This window comes from Triturus cristatus, chromosome 9, assembly GCF_964204655.1.
Source record: "Triturus cristatus chromosome 9, aTriCri1.1, whole genome shotgun sequence".
In the NCBI taxonomy this organism is placed as follows: Eukaryota; Metazoa; Chordata; class Amphibia; order Caudata; family Salamandridae; genus Triturus; species Triturus cristatus.
Window position 1 is genome coordinate 1,259,018,074 of NC_140592.1, and position 24,494 is coordinate 1,259,042,567.

At 50.6% G+C, this 24,494-nt stretch overlaps 1 protein-coding gene across 2 annotated transcripts in view; it reads left to right on the forward strand.

Moving 5' to 3' along the window:
• Window positions 1–24,494, forward strand: part of G2E3 (G2/M-phase specific E3 ubiquitin protein ligase) — a 504,970-nt gene that overhangs the window by 141,759 nt on the left and 338,717 nt on the right. For both annotated transcript variants that reach the window (XM_085627367.1, XM_085627368.1), the window contains exon 4: window positions 18,208–18,305. In XM_085627367.1, the coding sequence (XP_085483493.1) occupies window positions 18,208–18,305 (98 nt within the window). The remainder of the gene's footprint in view (window positions 1–18,207; window positions 18,306–24,494) is intronic.

Sequence of the window (24,494 nt, forward strand, 5' to 3'; positions counted from 1 at the left end):
TGAATCAAAAGTTACTTTTTTTAATTATTGGAACTAAGGACCACTCTGTGCAGGTAAGTTGTATAGTTTGTAAAATTGGCAATACTTTTCATGAGTGCCGTAAGGATTTGTAAATGTAGTAAATAGTTTAGTTAAAAGAACACTTTCTGTAATTGTCAATCAAATACAGTTTTAGACTTTACATTGGTAAAGATATGCAATGTTACAGTTCAAAGGAATCCATTGGAGGAAAACCAGGTTAGTGACCTACAGGCATGTACTCGGTTTTGTAGTTGTCTTGAGCTTGTGGTGCTTACACAGGGCAGGGATGAGGAAGGCAATGAGTGCATGCTCAGCGTCAGTGCTGGGTGCAGAGGTCAAAGAAGAGGTTGGGGCCCAGTGTAGTGCTATGGAGACAGGGGATACTCAGAGGAGCACCGGTCACAGGTAGGTACCTGCACTATCTCGGTCAGGGCCCACGGATCAAAGGAAGGCACAAAGGAGGCCACAAGTATGCACCGAAAGCGCACCTCTAGTGCCACTCTGGCGGCTGGGTGCAAAGTAGGCATCTGGTTCCCAATGTAACCAATGGAGGACGTCTGTTTGGAAGAAACGCTGCATACTTGTACCAGGGCGACCAACGGCTGGACAGGTAAGTTGGATAGCCGGGGGACTCTGGGGCACAGTCAGCTGGGCTATTGAAGTCTGGGTGCGAAGGATGCAGAAGTGTCTTTTGGTGTCTGGTTTCCTTAGCTGGATCCGGGCTGTGGGCGTCTGGTGTGTAGTCGTGCAGTGTCAAGGATCTGCCTGGATCCGTAGAATGGGGTTGGTGGTTTTGCTGGGCAAATCCTGTGTTCATAGACACAAGTCTGATCTAAGACCGCACAGGTCCTCCAGTGTTCTTGAGGTTGCTGGCTGCGGCCACACTGGTTTCTTGGTTTCTGGAAGCAGGGTCGCTAGAGGACGACACAGGTTGGAAGGGCTGGGGGGCCAAGTCGCCATCTTCTCTACTGCTGTACAGCTCTTCGGTCCTTCTTAGGTCATCGTATCTGAAGAGGCAAGGTTCAGGAGTGCCCCAAAATACTAGAGTTGGAGGAGTTAAAGGAATGTGCAGGTTGGGACCCCCTATTGTGCCACTCTCCAGTGGGAGGGGTGCATAGGCCCCTGATTGGCTCATCTTCAAGATGGAGGGCACTGAGATGTTTGCTTCACTTCGCCTCCCTCACCTAAGGAGTGGGGTTGGCAATGGTGGGCACACCTCCCTTCCTGGCTAGGTTTTCTCCTCGATTCTGCCTTCCTCATCCCCCCCTAAGGGGGGGTGGGGAGGGGCAGAACCGGTGGAGGCCAGTTGCTAATAGCAGCAAAATGCTGGGGGTAGCTAACAAAGGCAGCAGGCCATTGAAGCTTCCCCTTCATGCACCCAGCCCATCCTGGGGGAGAAGGCATGACACCTCTGCCCAGGATGCGCTTTGTTTCAGGACCCAGAAAGCAGAGGCCTTCTACCCAGGGGTCCAGAAATCTGTTTAATGGTGGCAGATGACCACACCAGGGCTGATCGTTTTTCAAGGGCATCTCTAAGATGCTCTCTAAGTGCATTTTACGTTCAAATAGGTCCACAGGTTGATTCGTTTCTTGCAAGTAGTCTTAGTAACGTCTTGTTTTCCTTGTTGTTCCAGCGCCTTTATATCGGTGAGGAGTGTGTTCCAAGATCCTTGACTTCCGAGCCCTGTCAATCTCGAGCGTGACGTGGAACCCTTGATCGTGGCTTTGAAAGCATTGCATAGGGTTTGTAGGGAGCAAACCGAGTTAGTGTGATTTTGAAAATATTCCTCGATAGCCTCCGCTACTGTATCCCTATACATCAGGTCTTGCATGATATGGGTTTGTAGCCCCCACGGTATGAAAATGCCTGGTTGGCCTCTGTCCCCAGTCCGTTGTATCTCCACATGAGCATGGTCTGATAGTGAAATCAGAGATATCCACAGATTTCGTTTGTCCGAGTATTGCATGGGTGTGTGCAATGTAGTCGAACCTTGAGTAAGAGGTGTGCCATGGGAGTGAAAGGAGTAATCTTGTGTTGGGATACATGTGTTGTCATGCAGTGACAAGACCAAGCTCCATGATTTTCTTTTTGAGGAGGGCTGGCATCACCCGTTCCCTGACACTAGTCACAATTTCTGTCCAGGAAAAGTTCTTAAACCAGGTAAAAGACCCCCCCCCCCTTCTTCCTCAACACCCCTTATGTCTCCTACCAAATCTTTTAAGTCGTCCTGTGAATGGGAGCATGAGAAGGATTCTTGGGCGGTGTTGGGTGTAGTGTGTAGTGTGAAGGGAGAACGTTCCCTCTGGATAGTAAGTTTAAGATGGCCCCTCTCCGTATTCTTAGGAGTTGATTGTTGTTAGGGCTCGATATGGGGTTTCCACATAATGGCTACACCTGCTGTCTTTCTCGACATGGAGCTCCAGAACTGCTGGGGGTATTTGGGGTGACACATACAAGACTGGCCTATGGGGAAAGTGCGCGCCTCTTGCAAGAAAATTGTCAGGTTGGATTGCGATCTCTGCTTGCTTGTTCTTGTTAGGTGACTGAAGTTAAGGAGTGGGAGGCTGCTGGATTTTAGAGAGGTCCCCCTCAGCCACCCACCCCCACAGTGCCCCCCAGGTGTAAAACAAAATCACAGCAGCTAACAGTGAACTTGATAACAGCGGCCAACATGGTCGAATTGGACATCTCCTGTATAGCTCCGAGGAAGGTGGCGATTGGCAAATTCCCCTCGAGTTGCGACCCTCCTAAATAGAGGACATTGTATGGAAGAGGGGGAACATCCGCTAACAGGAACAGGGTCAGATAAGATAGGGTGTCAAAGAGATTGTACCTCTTCCTTGTCCCGCTTCAGTACTTTACTTGACAACATTTCCCACTCAAAAGGGGTGTGTTGTGAAGGCTGCAAGTATTGACAGTGTCTTTATTCATGTCTCTGAGATGTGAGGTAATGTTTGCTTTAATATTCTCTGGAGAACCCATCATATAATTGCTGGGCTTGCAGGTGCGGTCCTCTGTGTGCCTTTCATGGCGGCGACCTTTGCAACGAGTCTAGAACATTCTGGCTATGAGCCCAATCGTTCAGCCTCTGTCCTGGATCTTTGTGAAAGTAGCTCTCAGGCTTCTTGGCCTGGCTGCCTCCTGCATTGTGTTTGTCCACCTTGTTAGATGGCATATGAAAGCTCTGCAGTTGGATCTGAAATCTCTGTGAGCCAGGAATAATGGAAACCTGCTGGATGTCATCCAGGTTTCAGAGGAGACTGCACAAGATCTGCAGTGGTGTCTGCTTGACTGCAGTCTGACTCTTCGACAGACTTCTCCCCTTCCCAAACAGATTTGATGTAAATGACTGGTGCATCCCAGCTGTGCTGGAGAGATCTAGGTGAGGTTTGACATCGGGGGACTGTGGCCTCCGTCAAAAACCTACCTCACATAAAACTGTTGGGGCGGCAGACCATCCGCCTAGTGTTAAAGAACTTCCTTCTGTCCATCAAAGTAAGGCTGTTGCAGGTTTTCATGGACACCACCACAGTCATATGGTACTGCAACAATCTCAGGAATGCGGTCTTGTGCCTTGAAGCTTTCTGTGGAGTTGACTGGACCGTCCGGACATCTCTCAGATTGTGAACCCCCAAGTGGGCAGTTGCATCCAGAGTTGGCACAGGACCTCCTCCAACTGTGGGGAGAGCCCTGGCTGGGTCATTTTGCCACATCAAACGTACAGTGTCTAAACGTCTACGGTTTTGGAGATCCCAAGACCACTGTCTCTAGGAGACACATTCAAGCTAGAGTGGAGCACTGGACCCTTGTTATGTCTTTCTACCGCTCCTGCTAAGAGTTCTGAAGATCAATAACGACCAGGCAAAAGTTATTCTAGTGGCTCCGTATTGGGACAGGAGTGTCGGACCTGAGCATTTGTCCCCTGATCAGGTTACTGCTTTGGAAGGACTTTCGGTCGCAAGAGCTGGCATGGTTCTGCACCTGAACCTACGTGATCTGCATCCCCATGCTTGGAAATCGAACAGCAGCAGTTGACCGCATTCAATCTACCTCCTAAGGTTTTGGATGTCATCTTTGCAGCCGGATGTGCCTTTAAAAAGTATATTTGCGCTGGGATACATTTTTATCTTGGTGTGGCATGTGCAACGTAGACCCCTTTACAAGCTGGTCTGTCGCATGCCCAGCTGCCTGTTGCTTCTACTGGCTCTAAAAACCACCTTTACAATCACTTCGCCTCCTTGCATAAGTGAGCTTCAGGCCTTCTCTGTGCATCTGCCCTACACCTACTTTTTCCCAGATAAACTGGTGTAGACGACCAGGGCGATCTTTTTGCCTAAAGTCAAGATGCCTTTTCACATTGGGCAATCCAACACCCTATATCTTTGCCCTGTCTCACACCTTAAAGATGACAGACTCTATTGACTGGAGGACAAAAGAGCCTTGAGTTTTTACATCAAACGCACTTATGACCATCTGAGTTTTTTTGTGTGGTTCTCAGAGGCCAAAAACAGGTAAAGCTCTTCACAAAAGATTTCTTATATGGTAGCTAGCCCTTTGCATTAAGACCTGGTATTCATTTGACAAAAGTCAGCTTCCTTTATTGCTGAGAGCCCTTTCCTCTAGGGCCAAGACTAACACACTGTGGTGATACCTGCTCTCAAAATATGTTGACAAAGTATTATGACCTTCACTGTCCGGTCCAGCGGGAAAGGCATTTCTCATACGCTGGTCCTGCAAGACTTCCTAGTCTGAGCCCACTCAACATACTTAACGTTGGGGGGTTTTGGTATTTATTTTAAAAGTGCAGAATCTGTGATTAAATGTATCCATCAGAAGAACTAGTTACTTATGTTGGGTAACTATTTCTGGTGGAGACTTTAGAACTGTAGATTCTGTAGTAGGGGCTCTCTGTGTATAGTCATAATCTAGTGAATAGTCCCGCCCATGTGCGTGGACCCCGGAGCAATAAAAAATAATCTCTAAAGGTGACAAATCATGCAGACCTGCATACACCTTTAAGAGAGAATTTAATTTAAAGACAGATAATGCAGCCTATACCCACAGGCTACACTGTCCAGTACTTCAACTAGAATTCCACCAAAATCCACAAACAGCACTGCCTGTCCAGTTTTTCTCCCCATAGGAAAAAACCCTGCCTCTACCAGCAAAAGCCACTGGAATGATAGAGAGGAAGGAGTGGACAGACAAGCCCCATAGGCTGCCATTATGTGGCTTGGAACAGGATACTGTGCCTTTAAGAAAACTTTCCAGTTTTCCAGAACTTTCCCCAGTATCCCAGAATGCCCAGCAGGTCCCATTTACTTTCAGTTCTTTTTTCCGGCTCCTGCTAGCAGGACCCTGGAGCATTGAGCTCTACCTTTTTCAAGGTTTTCATTGAGATTTTGGCAATTTTTGTCACTTTTTCTTGTGTTTAATAGCTGGTACTGTCAACATGCCTGGCTTGTTCGACAAGTGCCCGGAATGTGGTCGAAAGAAGGCTAAAACTGACCCACACGAGGTGTGCATAGCTTGCCTTCCCCAGTCCCACGTGCCTGAAAGCTGTACCATCTGCCACTCGTTTTCAGCAAGAACCCTGAGGGACAGGATGAAGAGCAGGCTTCAAGCTCTGGAGGAGCGAAGACTGAAGGCACCAGGTGGGTCTGGAGGGGCTGATTTGGCCCATGCTGAGGCCTCTGGGGGGCTCCCCAGGGGCAGGAAGACCAGTAAACGCTCCCGCTCCCCGTCGACGTCGAGGGCGTCGACGGCGACGTCGAGGAGGATGACCACCGTCTGTTCGCCGTCTCCCCAGGGCTCTGGGGAGAAACGGCGTCGACGATCGGCGTCGAGAGACCTGAATAGGCCGCCGTCGACTACATCGGCGTCGTCGGCGACGACGCCGTCTTCGACTGCGTCCAGCGGTCGACGTCGAGAGAAGACCCGGCGTCGGCGTTCGGCGTCGAGGGATCGCAGCTCGCCGTCGATGAAGAGAAGGAGATCGACGTCGAGAAAGCGAAGATCGCCGTCGAGGCGGAGGTCGCCGTCGAGGCGGAGGTCGCCGTCGAGGCGGAGGTCGCCGTCGAGGCGGAGGTCGCCGTCGAGGCGGAGGTCGCCGTCGAGGCGGAGGTCGCCGTCGAGGCGGAGGTCGCCGTCGAGGCACACGTCGCCGTCGAGGCGGAGGTCGCCGTCGAGGCACACGTCGCCGTCGAGGAAGAGAGTCGCCGGGATCGGTGTACTCAGTGGTGTATACCCCGCCTCGGAGGTCTCCGTCGCCTCCTCCACCGCCACCACCACCACCGCCACCTCCTCCACCACCGTCTCCACTTCCTCCACCGCCTCCTCCGCGGCCGCGGACTCTGTCTCCGCCACCCCGGCCTCTGTTGCTGCCAAGCACTCCTGCGGTGCCGCCGCCGGTCCCCCCGAGGTCGGTTTCCCTTCCACGGTACCCGACTCCGCCGCAAGGGACCCCGAAGCCACGACGCCCATGGTCGCCTGGACCAGCGAGACCGGCGGACAGGCCTAAGCCGAAGAGGTCGCGCTCCCGCTCTCACAGGAGGCGACGATCGCGGAGCCGAGGGCGATCCTCGTCAGACTCTAGACGACGCCGCAGAAGGTATAGGTCCAGGTCGCGCTCCTCGGACAGGGACCTTTCCCCGACGCTGTCGGACTCCCCGGGGACTAGGGTGTCGCCGGTGGACGACTTGGTCTCGTTCCAGGAGGTTCTGTTGCGAGGGGCTGCGAAGCTGAATATCACGGTGACGGTTCCAACACCCACGACGTCCGTGATATTTGAGACGCTTCATAAAAGACACTTGTCTCGCCCCCTCCTGCCTCTCGTGCCTGGACTGGTGGAACCAGCTTTGGAACTGTTCCTCACTCCCGCAACAGCGAAGGCCGCTCCGTCCAGGCTCATGAAGAAATATAGGGCCCCGGAGTCGGATCCGTCATTCTTGAGAGGGGACCCGAAACCGGATTCGGTTATCGTGACGGCGGCGAGAAAACAACATGCGACCGCCCCGGCCTCCACGGTGCCACCGGACAAGGAAAGCCGCTGGCTGGACTCTGCGGGCAGGAAGGTGTGTGGTACCGCTGCCACCACGATGAAGGCGGCGAGTGCAGGGGCGTTGTTGGGCCGTTACGACTGGGCCCTGTGGGAATCCCTGCAGCAATATGCGGACCTCCTGCCACGAGACAAGAAGGAGGACTTCTTGGAGACGGTGCGCGAAGGCATGCTGGTTTCTAACCAAACGATCAGCGCAGCAGCGGATATATCGCTATTGGCCGCCCACGCCTACTGTCATGGCGTCCACCAGCGGCGGCATTCCTGGTTGCGCCTGACGTCCCTCAAGCCGGAGGCGCAGCAGAGAGTGGCCAACTTGCCCTTCTCGGGGGAGACCCTGTTCGGGAAGCATGCGGACGATGAAATGGCCCGCATGAAGGCTGAAGCGGAAACCCTGACGGCCGTCGGGTTAGAGAAGGCCGAGAAAAAGAAACGACCGTTCCAGAGGAGGTTCGGGTCGTCGGGCCGAGGGCGTGGGCAGGGCTCGGGACAGCAGCAGCCACAACAGCAGCAGTTCCGCAAGCCCTTCCAGAAGCGCCAGAGGGGCAGAGGTGGCCAGCAGGCTACTACCACAAACAAGGGCCCGGCCGGGTCTCGGCCCTGAGCTGTTACTTCCCCCTCAACCGTTACCCACTCCAGTGGGGGGGAAGCATTCGATTTTTTCCGGCAGAGTGGAGAAAAATTACTCAGGACAAGTGGGTGCTGAATATTGTTTGCAATGGATACAGTCTTCGGTTCATCAGCCCGCCTCCAGCGATTCCGCCGGTCAGCTCTCGCTTCCAGCTGAGGGAGCTCCAGGCGGAGGCAGACATCTTGTTGAGAAAAAAGGCGGTAGAAGAAGTACCTTTGTCTCAAAGGGGAAGAGGTCTGTACTCTCGGTTCTTCCTCGTTCGCAAGAAGGACAAGAACGAGTTCAGGCCCATTCTGGATTTGCGACAAGCAAACAAGTGGATTCGCAGAGAAAAGTTTCGCATGCTATCGTTGCACCAGATTTACCCTCAGCTGCAACGGGGAGACTGGCTCTGTGCCATAGATCTACAGGATGCGTACTTCCATGTGCCCATAGCACAGAAGCACAGGAAGTTCCTGCGATTCCAAGTCGGCGCCAATCACTATCAATACACAGTACTGCCATTCGGGCTAAAGTCTGCTCCCAGGACTTTTTCGAAGTGCATGGCGGTGGTGGCGGCACACCTGCGGAGGAACAAGGTGTTTGTCTACCCGTATCTGGACGATTGGCTGATCAAGGCGTCATCCTTCGAGGAAGCGCAAGAACAGTTCCGTTGGACGTGCGAGCTCTTGAACAAGCTGGGGTTACACGTCAACATGTCCAAATCGGTCCCATCTCCGGTACAGTGCATACAGTACCTGGGGGCCTCCATAGATACGCGGTCAGCAAGCGTGTCTCCTTCGGAGGAGAGACGGTTATCACTCCTTCGGAAAGCTCAGGACCTCAGGACTGCTCCATCGACGACTGTGAGGAAGGTGTCGTCTCTGCTGGGATCGATGGCCTCCTGTATCTTCCTCACTCCGCACGCACGTCTACAGATGCGACCACTGCAGGAGTGCTTGGAGGATCAGTGGGATCAGAAGACAGGCTCTTGGGACGACAAGATCCGACTGTCTCTACATGCTCGTCAGTCTCTGAAGTGGTGGTGTTCGGCGGAAAACCTCCTCAAGGGGGTTCCCTTCCACAAGGACATTCCCACGACGAATGTGGTGACGGATGCTTCTCTCCAGGGCTGGGGTGCGCATTCCGGGGACCTGCAGATTCAGGGGAAGTGGTCTCCTTTGGAATCGACGTACCACATCAATTTCCTGGAACTCAGAGCTGTCTTCCTGGCACTGAAGGCTTTCCTTCCGTCCTTCCAGACCAACTCGCTGCTGATAGACGGACAATACAACCACGATGTATTACCTCAACAAGCAGGGGGGGTCGAGATCGCGCACTCTGTCGCAGGAGGCGCAGGCGATCTGGCGCTGGCTGCTGGCCCGAGGATTGACGATCACGGCCACACATCTGCCAGGGGTGCAGAATGCTCAGGCAGACGCCTTGAGCAGGCTGATTCAGGAAAACCACGAATGGGTCATAAACGACGAAGTACTAGGAGAAGTCTTCGCAAGGTGGGGGACTCCAGACGTAGATCTGTTCGCCACCGCCGAAAACAGCAAATGCCGAGACTTCGCATCCAGGTACTACCAGCGGGGGACGCTGGGGAATGCGCTATGGATCGATTGGTCGAACAGCTTTCTGTACGCTTTTCCACCCATTCCCCTGATTCCGGCGGTGCTCATCAAGCTGTCCCAGTCCAGGGCGCGGATGATCCTGATCGCCCCGGAGTGGCCCAGGCAGTGGTGGTTCACGGACCTTCTTCACCGGTCTCTCCTTCCTCACATGCGGTTGCCGTGCAGGCCGGACCTTCTCACGAAGTTCGGGGGGCGGATGGTGCACCCCAACCTCTCGTCTTTGAGTTTGGCGGCATGGCTCCTGAAATAGTGCAATACGGTCATCTGAATCTACCAGATGATTGTATGGACATTCTGAAGGAGTCTAAGCGACCTTCCACTAGGACATCCTATGCTTACAAGTGGAAGAGGTTCTGTATCTGGTGTAAGTCCAAGAACTTTGATCCGACAACATGTAAGGAAGATGTCATCCTTCCATACCTTTTGCATCTGGCGCAGTCTGGCCTTAATTTCCATTCCATTAAGGTTCATCTGGCTGCTTTGACTGCTTACAGGAAGTGCGCTTCACAGACGTCCTTCTTTCAGATTCCTGTGGTCAAGGATTTTTTGGAAGGCTTGAAGAAGGTGTTCCCTCCTGTCAGACTTCCCTCGCCTTCTTGGGACTTGAATGTGGTGCTGTCCAGACTGATGAGAGAGCCTTTTGAACCTATTCACAAGGCTTCATTGCAGCACCTATCCTGGAAGGCGGCGTTCCTAGTGGCCATTACATCGGCCCGCAGGGTGAGTGAACTTCAGGCATTATGTTGTCAAGAACCTTATACTGTGTTTCATGCTGCTAAGGTTGTGATGCGTACTCACCCTAAGTTCCTTCCTAAGGTTATCTCTGACTTTCATGTCAATCAGACCATAACTTTACCTACGTTCTTTCAGAATCCCTCTTCACCAGCGGAAAGGGCTCTCCATTCCCTGGATGTCCGTAGGGTGTTGAAATTTTATCTGGATAAGACCAAGGATATTCGTAGGTCTGACCAATTGTTTGTTAATTATGGCTCAGTCAGGACTGGTCTTGCGACCTCTAAGCAGTCCATCTCTCGGTGGATTGTGTCCTGCATACAGTTGTGTTATCAAAAGGCTAATAAGACCTTAGGGGGTAAACCTAAGGCTCATTCCACCAGGGGCAAAGCTGCCACGACGGCTTTGCTGCGTAATGTTCCGATTGCGGAAATCTGTAAGGCGGCCACTTGGAAGTCGGTCCATACCTTTGCTGCGCATTACTGTCTGGACTCGGATGCCAGGGCAGATGCTCAGGTTGGGCAGGCTTCGCTGCGAAATTTGTTCGCACAGTAGTGGTTGTCTTATGTGTTCTCCACCGCTTTTGTTGTGTGGGGATGGGCTTGCCATTCTATTCACTAGATTATGACTATACACAGAGATCCCCTACTACAGAAGGAGTAGTTTCTTTTCTGTAACTCCAGTTCTGTAGTAGGGGTATCTCTGTTATAGTCATAAGCGCCCGCCCTCCTCCCCGGTGGAGAGATACTTATTCATATGGAGAATGCTACAGGTCTGGCGTGCTACGCCTTCAAAAAGAACTGAAAGTAAATGGGACCTGCTGGGCATTCTGGGATACTGGGGAAAGTTCTGGAAAACTGGAAAGTTTTCTTAAAGGCACAGTATCCTGTTCCAAGCCACATAATGGCAGCCTATGGGGCTTGTCTGTCCACTCCTTCCTCTCTATCATTCCAGTGGCTTTTGCTGGTAGAGGCAGGGTTTTTTCCTATGGGGAGAAAAACTGGACAGGCAGTGCTGTTTGTGGATTTTGGTGGAATTCTAGTTGAAGTACTGGACAGTGTAGCCTGTGGGTATAGGCTGCATTATCTGTCTTTAAATTAAATTCTCTCTTAAAGGTGTATGCAGGTCTGCATGATTTGTCACCTTTTAGAGATTATTTTTTATTGCTCCGGGGTCCGCGCACATGGGCGGGACTATTCACTAGATTATGACTATAACAGAGATACCCCTACTACAGAACTGGAGTTACAGAAAAGAAACTACTCCTTCCTCATCAACCCTCCTCGTTAGCATAAAGTTGTGGCCCTTGTATGCTGCTTGCCCTTGCCCTGCACTTCTCTCCTAGGCCTAATTGGGGATTTAAGGGGGGTGAGGGGCACATGCACTAATTTCTACACCTCTCCTACTCGGTCAGAGCAATGGATCCTTCAAATTCTTATACAAGATTTGCCCTTCCTCCTTTTGTGAGCCAATCTCCTGCTCCTCCAGATCTTACTCAAACCTCCACGGATCATGCCACCATTTTGTCACAAGAGGTGGTGGTGGTTATGCTTGCAAAGGGACCAATCTAAATCTTACCTGTGCAAGAAGGGGCCTCTCCCTGTACTTTTTGACCCCCCAGAACGGCGAGACTGAGTGAGCTCAGACCAGTTTCTTAAGCTCTCCTTTCAGAGCAGAGTTCAATTGATGACATACACTTAGGTGCTTTTTTTGGAAGCTGGGTTTCTGTTGCAGTAACACCAGCTTCACTCCCGCAACCTTGTGGCCTGCGCTCGTCAGCAGCCACCAACCAGAGGCCCCCTATCCTCCATTAGATTGGGTAACATTGGGCCTCAGCACTCTGCACTGGGCTGCCCTTCTGCCGCTGAGGGTGCTTTGAGAGTGCATCCTCGACCGTGGGGGAACTCTGCTTCTAACCCCAGAAAACCAACTCCCAAGACAGAGTACTTGCGCGTGAACCGATAACACTGTTTTCTCCCATAGGACTGCATTGACTGTTTTTCTGTGAAAAATCTTGTAAGTGTGGACTTGGTTTATATGAAAACCTTAACCTGCAAATGTGGAAAAACTGAATTACTTGGTGTTTTGTCTAGGAAATGTCCCAGTGTGATATCTAGGCACATCACACTGAGTAGCAAAAGTAACTTAAAAAGTAATCGAAGAAGTAACGTGTACTGTAATCTATAAAGTAACTGAAAAGTAATTCGGATATTGACTTGAGTGTAAATCAACCACCTGCATTTGAACCAGCATTCAACTGTAAATTATTGCAAAGTATTATTTCACTCACCTGCACCATGCCTGGCTTGGTTCTAGAAATAAAATAACTAAATAATATTTTTATACAATCAAATTGGTCTGAGTTTAGTCTTTGAGTGTGTAACATCATTACTTGCCTGAGTTGGTACAATACATTCTTAACACTACTCTCTGACAAAAGCCTTGCTGCTTGCATGCAGTACCTCAAATATCCACTTTTACCTCTGCTTACCTTTTGGGGTTCCACTCGACTCTGCACACTATACCTTAATTTGGTATAGTATTTACCGAGCTGGCTTCCTATAGCTTTTGGCCTTGTATTCTGAGAACTGGACGGTGTAGGAGAGTAGGGTCTGCTTTCTATGTTCACCCCCACTTTTTGCTTTTGCTTTACTGGTTTACGACTTAGATGTGGCTGTGGGCCTGCTAATCAGACCCACAGCCCTGCTGTTCTCTCTCTAAATTAATACTATGTACTTTAGGTGCATAACCCATTTGGATAGGATCACCTTATTGGCCCCTGTACAGTGTACCCTAGGTACCCAGGGCATAGGTGTACCCTAGGCCTACCAGGGGCTGCAGCATGTATTGTGCCACCCCTGGCCTGGCCTTCCATTTTGACACAACTGGCTGATCACTCAGCTGGGGCAAGGTCGTGTAATCACCCCGTGCTTAGGTGTAGTATTCCTATACCTAACTTACATATAGACACATGTGTACCTATCAGTCACTCCTATGGCAGGCCTTGACAATCCTGGAGGCAGAGTGCTTGGTAACATGTGAGATGGTGCTCTAGCATGAGCTGAGCCTGTCTGCAGCTTTCGGAACCATGTCCTTATAGCTGTTCTATGATATAGCCTACCATATACTCTTAAAGTACCTTATAATCTTAGACGGTTATGGTAACTATGGTTTGGCTTTATCAAAACATGTCGTGTAAGGTGTCTAACACTCGGGAATAATACCCCCATGCCATTTCTGGACATGAGAATATTATTCCCCCCTTCTAGAGGGAAAGACATGTTAAAATCATACTTCCACTGTTAGCCTCTGACCAAAGCCTCAGCATCACAAAATGGATGCTGCTGCCACGACACAAGTCTGACCTCCTGCAGCTGGGAGTGATCCCAGCCAGGGAGGCCTGGACAATAGGTTTCCTGCTTGGGGAGGTGCTAGCACCTCCCCAGACAGCCTTTAGTGTATTGGGGCAGGGTGGGCTGAAAGGAATGAGACATGCCTGGGGCACACAAGGTGTTCCTTGCATAGTCCAGTTCAAACCGGCGCTGGGGCACTCCAGCCCCAGCTCTGGCGCGAAACTGGACAAAGGGAAGTGGGTGTAACCACCCCCTCCCAGGTCCCACCCATAAGGCGTGACCTAGCAGGTATCCCAGCCCCCCAGATTAGTATAAGAGTGGGAGTTGGGCCTCAAGACTTTAGATTATCCTGAACCTGCAAAACTGAACAGAAACTCTGGACCTTCGACATTCGACGAAAGAAGAAGACTGAAGAATCTCCCTTGTAGCCAAGGAGTGGCTACCCTGTGCAAACAGGCACCATCAAGTGACTACCCTTTGCTTTGTGAAACGTTCGAGGAACCGACTGCAGAGCCCGACCAGAGCCTTGATTTCCAGACTTCTCCGACCCTCATCCACATCTGCAGCAGAGCTGAGATCCGTGGAGGCGACGAGCGACGAGCGACGTGGGACCGGCTACCTGGGAAAAGTGGCTAGTAACTTACAGCGCAGCTTCTGAGGTACCCTCGAAGTTGTGCACCGGGGATTGAGAAGCCCCAACCCCAAGCACCATCTGCACCGAAGATCAGCCCCCCACACTCCACGAGTCCTGCGTGGGGCCCTTCAGCATTTTCCTGCTTGCCGCGTCTGTCCGGTTGCTTGCCCGCTGGCTAGTGGCCTCTGTGACGACGCTCCCTGAAATCTTCTGCGCTGGTTTGGCTCCTCCAGACTGGCTCCCGCTTCTCTGCAAAGAAGAAGCACCCCAGACCTTCCTGGTCTGCACCAGAAGCAAGTCCTCCGTTCTTTGTGGGTTCAGCTTGCCAAGGCTTGGTGAGTCCTAGTCCAACTTCGACGCCGCCGACAGCAAGAGCCTTCGTGGGACAGCTCGCCTCCTGGTCCTGGTCGTCCTCGACGCTTCCTGGTCCTCCTGGCTGCAGCGACAAGCTTCACCTTCACCTGCAACTCTTCACGACATCGCCTGGTTCTTTCCTGGTTCCACGTGGTCACTGGCTAGTGACCTTGACTCTGTCCCTTCTGCTTGCAGGTTTCTCCTCTTCTTGATCCCAGCCTTGGGATCCACCGGACACTCTCCCCTGACTGCCTGTCAGCATCTTTCTTCAGGCATCCATAGGAGTCGACGACGAAAACGACGCATCTTCACCCCTATGCACCCGCAGCCTGTGGGCTAGGTAACTTGGGTACTCCGGTGCTCATCAGGATAGTGACTATCCTAGTGTCTAGTTTTCAAGTCTCAACTTCCTAGCTACTCCGGAAGTGTCCTAAATCTATCTATTTCTAAACTGTAATATTGCTATTGACTTTTACGCATTACGCGTGAGTGTTTCCACTCTGCACACGAATCCCGTGGGCCTCCCACTTCCTAACTAACGCTAGTGTAGTGTAGCCCCAGCGATTCCCTAGGCCTAGGCCTATTCTATTTCCGTGACAGTGGTTCTTATACCACTTATTTAGTATATGGTTTGCGTGGCCCCTAGGGCCTAACTGTATTACTTACCTGTGTGACTTACTGTATGCATTAATAAGACTGTGTTGTACTTACCTCTAAACTCATAGAGTGCTGAGGGTTTGCTTAGAATAAATACACTTTATTTTATATATATATATCTGTTGTGGTGTCCTTTCATTTGGTATTCAAGGGATTATATATGGTATCACAGCTGGCTTCACATGCCATTCAGAGTTTAGCCTAAGACTGCTCTTGTCCATGCTACCACTAGGATAGCTGGTCTATAAGGTTGACTTTACAACCAATCACCATAAGGGTATTTGGACTGATATAAGGTGTACACTATAACTAGTGACATCCTACATCAGGCCAACTTCTCACAGACGGTGTCCATAGACGTGCCATGTGCACTTTAATATTACACTCCATGGCTCAGTTCTTAATGTCAGTTGTCGTAGGCAGTATTTTAAAGTAGTTTGCTATCTCAGTTGTCCCCATTGTATGAATATCCTGCTAAACAGTAGTCTGTCTTTGTAAAAACGGATCCTTCCAGATTAAATTACAACTATCCCCCCGTGCTTGTGTGATCATGTGACATTGCCTACAGGTTGATGGTCATGGGGAGGGTTGACACTAGGGTGATTTGGGGGGTGAGGGGGAGATTGGTGAATGCGGGAAGTCTGTTCCTAACCATGAGTGTTCTTTAACACATATGGCTGAGAGATGACAGGAGATATACCTGCATTGGAGGTGTATGTAACAGACTCTATAGATGTACCTGATGAGGGCTGTGTGAGGAGAGTTGCATGGGTGAAACCAACATCTATAGATCCTTAGTGATCTGTCCCAAACCAAGTGTTGATTACATCTGGTTTTCTGGTTTTCCATAAAATTGTCCCTTTTTTCTTCACAAAAAAATAAATTCCTGATTTTTAATCCAGATTACTCTCCAAAATGCATGTTCCGAATGTAAAAACTATGGGTCAGGCAACATGACCAAGTGGCAGGTGCACAATCTCCTTGTCCAGTCCCTATATCAAACCGTAAACCTAAAAAAAAATTCTTTAATCTGTCTCAAGCAGTGAAAACTTTTCAGGCTACTGTAACCTGTGCCAAACAAGGAGTTATCAATGCCGGCTAGCTGACTCATGAACAATTGTCCACAGGTCAAAGTGAGCAAAGACACTAGGTGGAAAGGTTGCCTGATGGAGGCCAAGAGTGGACTTGTTCCTTGTGTCCTCTCCTTTAGGCTGGTGAGCTCATACTCCTGCTGGTAGCTCACCACAAAATGTTTAACATTCTTCTGATTGGCAGGTGGGTACATTAAGGAGGTAGGTCTTTGTAATTTACTTGTGATATAAATAATTATTCCTCTTGTATGGGTGTTGCCTCCTTACAGTTCACCTGTACCTCAGTTTAGGTGAAGCTCCATGTCCCCACCTAGCCTTGCATGTAGTTCTGCATCCCAGGGCCAGTGTGCTAAGAGGGCTGTAGGTGCGGTGGGAGCTCCTGCGGGTACAAGAAACCCTAACTTAACTCGCCAAGTCGAACACCACATCATGTCACGGGTCCTGCACTACTCCTTTCCCATAGGAAGTGGGAAGGGATATAATTCTTTCTTCCTTTCAGCCTCCAATGTGCATGTTTACTTCTGCAGCCGATCTCACGGGTCCTGAAAAATGTCAGATGGAACTGAGCACAACCAAACCTAGTAGACTTGAATTGAGCCAAAATGGTCTGGTATTCAGATCTGCTGATGCTCCGTATCTGCCCACCTTTGACTACCTCTTTGGGAGGATCTATTGTCCCAGCAAGAAAGGGTGCTATAGTCAAGCCTCCCCAGTCTACTTCTCAATGCTTGGGGATTGAGTGGAACTGTCTGAGAGGTTTTGATCTACTGTCTGTGGTGGTAGATTTTATCTACTTGCTGGCCTTCCGCATAATTAGTTTACTCCTGCTCTTCTGCAGTAGTCTCCTATGTGAGGATCAGTAGTTTAACAGTCTGGAAGCTATGTAATCTGATGTCCTTTTGTTCGTGCTGTTGTTGGCCTGCAATTGCTTTGTTGTGGGCACAGTTTACTGCAGCCATTTCAAACAGTTTTTCCCCCATCAGCTCGCTCCATTTCAATCACCTGCTGTGATAATATTTCTTAACATGCATTTTCACGCGCTTTCCATGTTTGCTCTTTTAATATGCTCAAAGAGGACCTCTATTTAGTTTTTAAAAAAAATGTTCCGATCGGGCATCTTCATAGTTTTAAACGGAGACTGGTTACTCAGAAGACTGCGTTTCTCATTTCAGTCACTTCTGCAGGTCACGTTTTCTAGCTGAAAGTATTGTCAGGCCAACCTCTGTATACTACCATTTTCCAGTCAAACTGGTACTTGTGACATGTGGATCCTTTTTTCTGGAAGTGGCAATACTCTTTAAGGTGCGGTAGTCGATCATGCTATCTGTATTCTGCTTTCTGCCACCGCCATCTAAGCAGGTGGATAAGCTATACTAGTTGGCTCCACATTTGGGCATCTGCTAGGCAGCCAAATGGGCATCTGTCCATACTATCATTAGGAACCACTGCATTGATGCTCAGCTTCTAATGGATGGTCATTTTGCTCTCTTGGCCCTGCATGACTTCCAGTATAAAGTCCACTAATCAAATCCACTGCCTTAAAGGGGGAGCTTTGGAATCGATTTACAAGGTGAGTAATGTGCAGTTAGGAATATGCAGTAAAATGTTGCTTACCTTTAGTAGCACTCTTTCTAGTAGATACTCTAACTACAGATTCCTCCGCCCACAATACTCCAGAGTCTCGGGATCTTTAAGAGTTAATAAGGTTCCATGTTAGATTTTGCATTTGTATGGTTCCAATCTGCCCGGCATGTTCCATGTTTGAGGACTTGGGAATGACCAATAAACTGGAGTCAGCATGTGGGGGTGGTGCCTATTTTCAGATGTCTGAAATCTTTTGGGGGTGGGGCATAGTGGAAGCAATAGCAGCAACAGTCGGTGTGACTGGTCCAGTCTGGCACCCGTCAAGATTCTAGAATGAGGAGTCTGCAGTTGCAGCATTAAACAGAAAGAATATTCCCAAAGGTAACTAACTCATTGATCTTGTTGCTTTTCTCCTGTATGCAGAATCCAATAGAAGTCTTTTGTGGAGTAAATACACAATGTGTTTTCTGTTTCAGCTTGTGTTTTATGTGGGCGGACAGATGACTGTCCTGAAAAGTATGGAGAAAAGAAAACCTATCCAGATGAAAAACTCACCCTTCATTATTACTGCCTGGTAAGGCTTTATCTGCAGTTAAAGAGTTTGTGAAATATGTTACTGTTTAGAAGACCTGTTTAAGCATTTTATGTGGCTTTTACGGGTTACTTTGGTATGTGATATTCATTGCACTACCTTGCTTCGGCTAACATCCTGCCTAATTCTTTGCGGGAACTAGACTACCTGTTTGCTGCAGGGGGAACATGTTGACCTTTTCCTTATTACAGAGGATAGACTAGTATGGTACTGCCTGCTTCTGGGCAGGCTCTTTGTCGTTAGTTCAGCTATCCTTGTTCGACCTTTGCTAGAATTCAGAGTTAAAACTAAGATGTGGCCTATCAAAATGCTTAGCAACAGCCCAACCAAAATCCTCCAGAATCCTGCAGGCGAGCTGGCCACACAGGATCAAGCCTGCTCTATCCTGGGGAGTGTGGTCTGCTGGCAGAGTACAATAGAAGCTTGTTGTGGCTTCGTAGCTCCCTCGCCCTAATCCCCTTCCATCCGTAAATAAATCTGCTCCCCAGCAATGCCCATCGCCGCACTGAAGACTGAAAAGGGCTGAAAGGCTGGCACAGAGTGGAAAAATGTCCTGAGCGAGGTGACCTGCGGCTCCTGACGAGGTGTGGCCTGTGGGTGGGGAGAAGCCCCAGACTTGATTGAGTGAGATGGAGGCTGATGGGCATGAGAAGCAACGTCACCGACTGCTAACGCAGTAGCAGGCTACTGTAGCACAGAGAGATGACCGCGTATCTACTGAGCACCGCAAACCGAATTGATGTCCGAGCCGGTGGTGAGGCACCGGGGGCCATCGTTCTACAGCGGCTCATGAAACGAGAGGACACGGGGTGCTGTAGAGTGAGCATTCAGCCCTCTGGCATGCGGCGGTGAGTACATCTCCTACGCTCTCCAGGCCTAATGACTGATGGCATAGGAGCTAAGGGGACACAACAAATGAAAGCTGAAAAACTCCTTGCATAATTGGACTTTACCACTGCTAACCAGTGATAAGTGCGCATGCTCTGAACTCTCAACATGGTAATATGGGCTTACCTGCAATTGCCATGTATGGGTAACTCAACCAACCGTATCCCCCCCCCCCCCCCCCCCCCCCCCCCCACAGGGACCTATGTGGTACCCAGCCTACCAATGTCCACAACAAGGGTTCCAACAACCAATCTTCCATCACCGTCCTCCTCTTTTTCAGAACAGGGGCAGAGGAAGAGGAAGAAGAGGGAACAAACGGGTCCAATGGCTGGACACAGAGAACCAAAGAACAACAAGGAGCATGACGCACCCTAGAACCTGATTGTCAATCTCTGCAAGAGGCAACTCAACACTGATGAGGTTACTGTTCTGGAGATGGGTCTAGGCTTTGTACCAACCCCCAAAGTGGACCACTTCCGCGTGAACGAGGAACTACATCTACTGTTCCGTAAAATAAGACTCAAATCCTTCTTTAATGAAAATCTTGCACATGAACGAGGGACTCTGGCCTCTGACCACCCTCCAAATTCACCCCCACAGGTGGTATGGTACCCAGCGAGGTCCTAACTTTCGAGAAGGCGGTTCTTAAGGAGGCCAACTAACTCAAAAGAAAACCCACATTTAACAACGTGCCTAACAAACCTTGTCAGGCTATCACCTCTCTCAAAGATGACAAGAGCATCATTATAAAGCGCCCAAAGGGGGAGCCACGGTAATCCTTGATATTAACGACTACGAACAAGAATGCTCACGACAACTGCGCAGTGCCAAATACTACGAGAAGCTGGACACTGACCCAACAAAACGACTCCTCACACACATCAGGATCATGGTAAATTAGGCGGCCACCGAGGGTTGGATTTCCCCCCAAGAAGCAGCTTTCCTGGTAACCATGAATCCCAAGATGCCGTATTTCTACCTGCTCCCCAAGATTCATAAGGGCATTGTCCCTCCACCTGGACGTCCGATCGTCTCTGGTATCGGCTCCCTGCGTGAAACTCTCAGGCAGTTCAGCGATTTTCTTTCTACGCCCCCTGGTTCAGGCTACTCCTGCATACCTTAAGAACACACGGGACGTTCCTAATCTGGTCCAAGAGATCAATGATGACAACACTTGAGAAATCGACCTCCTCCTCACACTCGATGTGGAAGCATTATGTACCAACATTCCCCAGGATGACACTGGGGGAACATGGCGGCAGCTAGTCGGGAACGGTCGCAAGCTCTCCGATACCAGTGGTGCGAATGACACTCCAGAAACAGTAGTTTGTGCTTACTGGTTGGATCCTGCGGTGCGAATTTAGAGCAGGGGTGTCGCGGGGGTTGTGGGGTTGATTTTTCTTTTCGGTTTTCGCGTTTTCTACATTTGGTATTCCTGCCGTGATCCCTCTGCGGCGCGGTGAGGAGGAATTGCTGGTGAGACGCTGGGAGGAGTGTGGGTGGATGCAGCAGCATGGCTCAGCTGGAGGTGCCGCGAGGACTGGTTTTCCACAGAGAGGCACTGACAGAACTCTGGTCCATTGTGCCGTTTCGGAAACGAAAGAAGCAGTAGGAAGTGCATCCTGGAAGCTGCCTTCCAAATTCAGAGGGAGCAGGGACATGCTGCCAGAACAACTCGGATGACCCCGGTAAGAAGGCAGGAGCGGTCCTTACCGGAAGACGGTGATTCTGGTAAGTGGGCAGGAAAGGGAACTGAACTCTAGATATAATACAACCACTACAGCAAATGGGGAAAAAAAGTATAACAGAGGGAGGGCAAACGTCACAGCAAGAAATAGCAATATAGTAAATAGGTATACATTAAGGAGGAGAGGGGTTTGGGGAAAGGAGGATCTGGTGACTCTAAGCACCGGGAGTACTATATCTAGAGTTCAGGTGATTTCTCCACCCACGTAACCTGAAATTCTTACTGCTAAATCACCTGCATCAAATCTGAGCAAAGGGCTTGCAGGAAAATCAGGACATAATCAAAATAAACGAAGAGAAAGCCAGAGAAAATTAAAATTTTGCAGCGTGAATCTTTCTGGATTCACTACGCTGTGCATTATTCCGCGATCTCGTGGTTGGGTCCGGATTCATAGTCTTTTCTTTGTTTTTTTTTTTGTTTTTTTTTTTTTTTTGTAACCCAGGTGGGCGTCGACGACCCACCATTTGGTGCACCTCCCGTGACGTCGTCGTGCTTCCTGCGGAAGTCCCACCTTTGGGGCGCCATCTTCAGATTCTTTTTTCCGCCGTTGGGTCTGGATCGTCATCGGGAAGCTCCAGGATTTCAGTCGGAGGAAGAAGCAAAAGCGAGTTTCGTCGATAAATACCTACGAAAAGATCACAGGAGAGGAAAATATAACATCCGGAGCGCGAAGAAGGAAGAGTTACAGCTTTTCTTCGACGCCCGTGGAGAATGCGCACTCAGAGGCCCTGAGAGCAAAGGACAAGACGCCATTCAAGTTCTGCCATAACTGCCACCACAAGTTCGCGCAGAAGGACCAGCATCCGGTCTGCAATCTCTGCCTACCGGTCGACCACCTGAGCAAGGACTGCAACGCCTGCTCAGCCTTTGCGCCGAAGACGCTCCGGGTGAGAGAACGTCAAAGAGCCAACGCCAGCATGGAAGGCAAGGGTAAAGCCCCGTCGCTCTACGATCTGGGCCTCTCCACAGACTATGAGGACAAAGTCGCCGAGGGACCCGAAAACTTCACGGTCGTAGAGACCGACAAGAAGACTCAAGACTAGGTAAGAGTCGTCGAGTTCAAAACACCCGAAAACGCCTCAAACCCGAGGGTGACTCGAGAAAATCGGAGTCAAAGTCCACAAAGGGAGCCCCGGCGCCGAAAACTTCGACGACCAAGGGCGGTGGCATGGACAAGAGGCTGAGCGGATCCTTCGAAAAGGACTCCCTGGTGCCGAAGGACGCCGAAAGGCTAGGTTCGTCTAAGACAACCCATGAAACGGGGCGCTCGACGCAGAAGGACAAGCAGGCGTCGACGCAAGTTCCGTCGAAGAGGCCCGTGGTCGACGCCGAAAGCATCTCCGAGATGGAGAAAAAGAAGAGGCGGCTCGAGGCCGAAATGGAAAGCATCCTTCAGAGGAAGGAGTTCGACGCCAAGATGAAGGAATACAAAATTCCAACGGCTCCGCCGACGGACATCGTCGAAATCGAGGATCAAAACGAGTTCGACACCGAGGGGCTGCAGAGAGACCCCGAAGAGGAAGATGAGACCTATTATGAGGGAGAGGCCGAAGAAGACGACCAGCAGTCGTTCTACAGCTCGGCGCCATCAACCAGCCACGAGATAGAATGGCAGGATCTCTACACCGAAAACCCCGAGGAGGTCGTGGACACGTACCCTTCGAGGCCTTCGCCACCCGACGACATCGGGGTGTACAATATGGTGGTCAGGAGCGCAGCAACAGCCTTCGGCGTGAAACTGGAAGAAGAGAGGCCGAAAGCTGATTTCCTCCTCGAGACCCTGCTCCCCATCCAGACGAGGAGCCAATTCCTTCCCATGCTACAAAGTGTGATGAATCAGGGAAGAGAAGCCTTTAAGGAACCAGCGACTTGCCGTTCGATCACGCCCAGGACGGAGAAAAAGTATAAGCACTCTTCTCTGGACCCCCCTTACATCAAGGGTAGTATCACGGCCGACTCCATCATAGCTTCCACAGCCAGGAGACGGGCCAACGTGCCAGCGACTTCGGGGCCACCACCCGATAAAGAGCAGGAGGATGGACCTCACAGGAAGAAAGGTCGAGAGGAACGCCGCAATGCACTGGCGCATGGCGAATTCCAATGCACTGCTCAATAGACACCAGTACCAGCACTGGGACGAGATGGGGGAACTAGTAAAACACCTCCCCGAAGAATACCGCCAAAGAGCCTCCCACCTGGTGGAAGAAGGTAAAAACATCGCAAACTCTTGCATTAAGACTGCGTTGGACGGGGCCGAGACTTCGGCCAGACTAATGGCCATAGGGGTCACCGAGAGAAGACATGCATGGCTAAGAATCTCAGGATTCAAACAGGAGGTGCAGAACAACATCCTCAGCACCCCCTTCAACGGCCAAACACTGTTCGGAGCAACAGTAGACGAGAAGCTCACCCAGCTGAAAAAAGAAAACGAGACGGCAAGGTCCATGGGGGCCCTACAGCTCGGGATGAGGAGAGGCAATCCCTCTAGGAGACCCTACGGTCGGGGAGGAAGCCAGCAGGGAGCGTCGCACCAGGCGTTCCAGCAAGGGCAGCAGGGTGATAGTCACGGACAACAAGGTCAACAGAAGCAAAACTGGCAGTACCAGCCTCGGGGGCAGTCCTTTCGCGGGAGAGGAAACTGACGTGGCCAAAGGAGAAGAGGGGGTGACCAACCCTCATCCAAGTGACTCAGCAAGCAGGACGCCTACCCACAACATACCCCCAGGGGTGAGGCGCAATGCAGTAACATCAGGGGGGAGAGAAAAAACAAAGGCCTACGATCATCCAACGCCAGTAGGCGGAAGACTGAGTCTCTACCTGCAGGAGTGGCGACGTATAACCACAGACAAGTGGATACTGAACGTCATGCAATACAGATACTGCGTGGATTTGGAGAAAAGACCTCCAGACAGAAAACCAAAAAGAAGGCAGAGATCGGGTCAAGAGCTTGCCCTACTCAGAGAAGAAACGCAGAAACTACTAGAAAAAGGAGCCATATAGGCAGTGCCGTTCAGAGAACGGAACAAGGGGGTCTACTCTAACTTCTTCGTGGTGCCGAAAGTAGACGGAAACCTCAGACCCATCCTGGACCTGCAGTACATAAACAAATTCATCAGAACGCAAAAGTTCAAAATGACATCGCTGCAGGAGGTGCTGCCCCAAATAAGGGACGGGGACTTCATGGTCACCGTGGACCTCAAGGATGCCTACCTGCACATTCCAATAAACAGAAGACACAAAGGGCCTGCTAAGGTTCAACATCAACCAGGAGCATTACCAGTTCACAACCCTGGCCTTCGGGCTAAAATCAGCGCTAAGGGTTTTTCCGAAATGCCTGTCGGCAGTCGCAGCCCACCTACGAAGGGAGGGGATACATGTCTACCCCTACCTAGACGACTGGCTGGTCAAGGCAGACACACGCGAGAAGTGCGAGAGACACGCAGCACGCGTGACAGACACTCTGATGAACCTGGGGTTCTCGATACACTGGGGGAAGTCATCGCTGGAACCAGAGCAGGTGAAGATTTTCCTGGGAG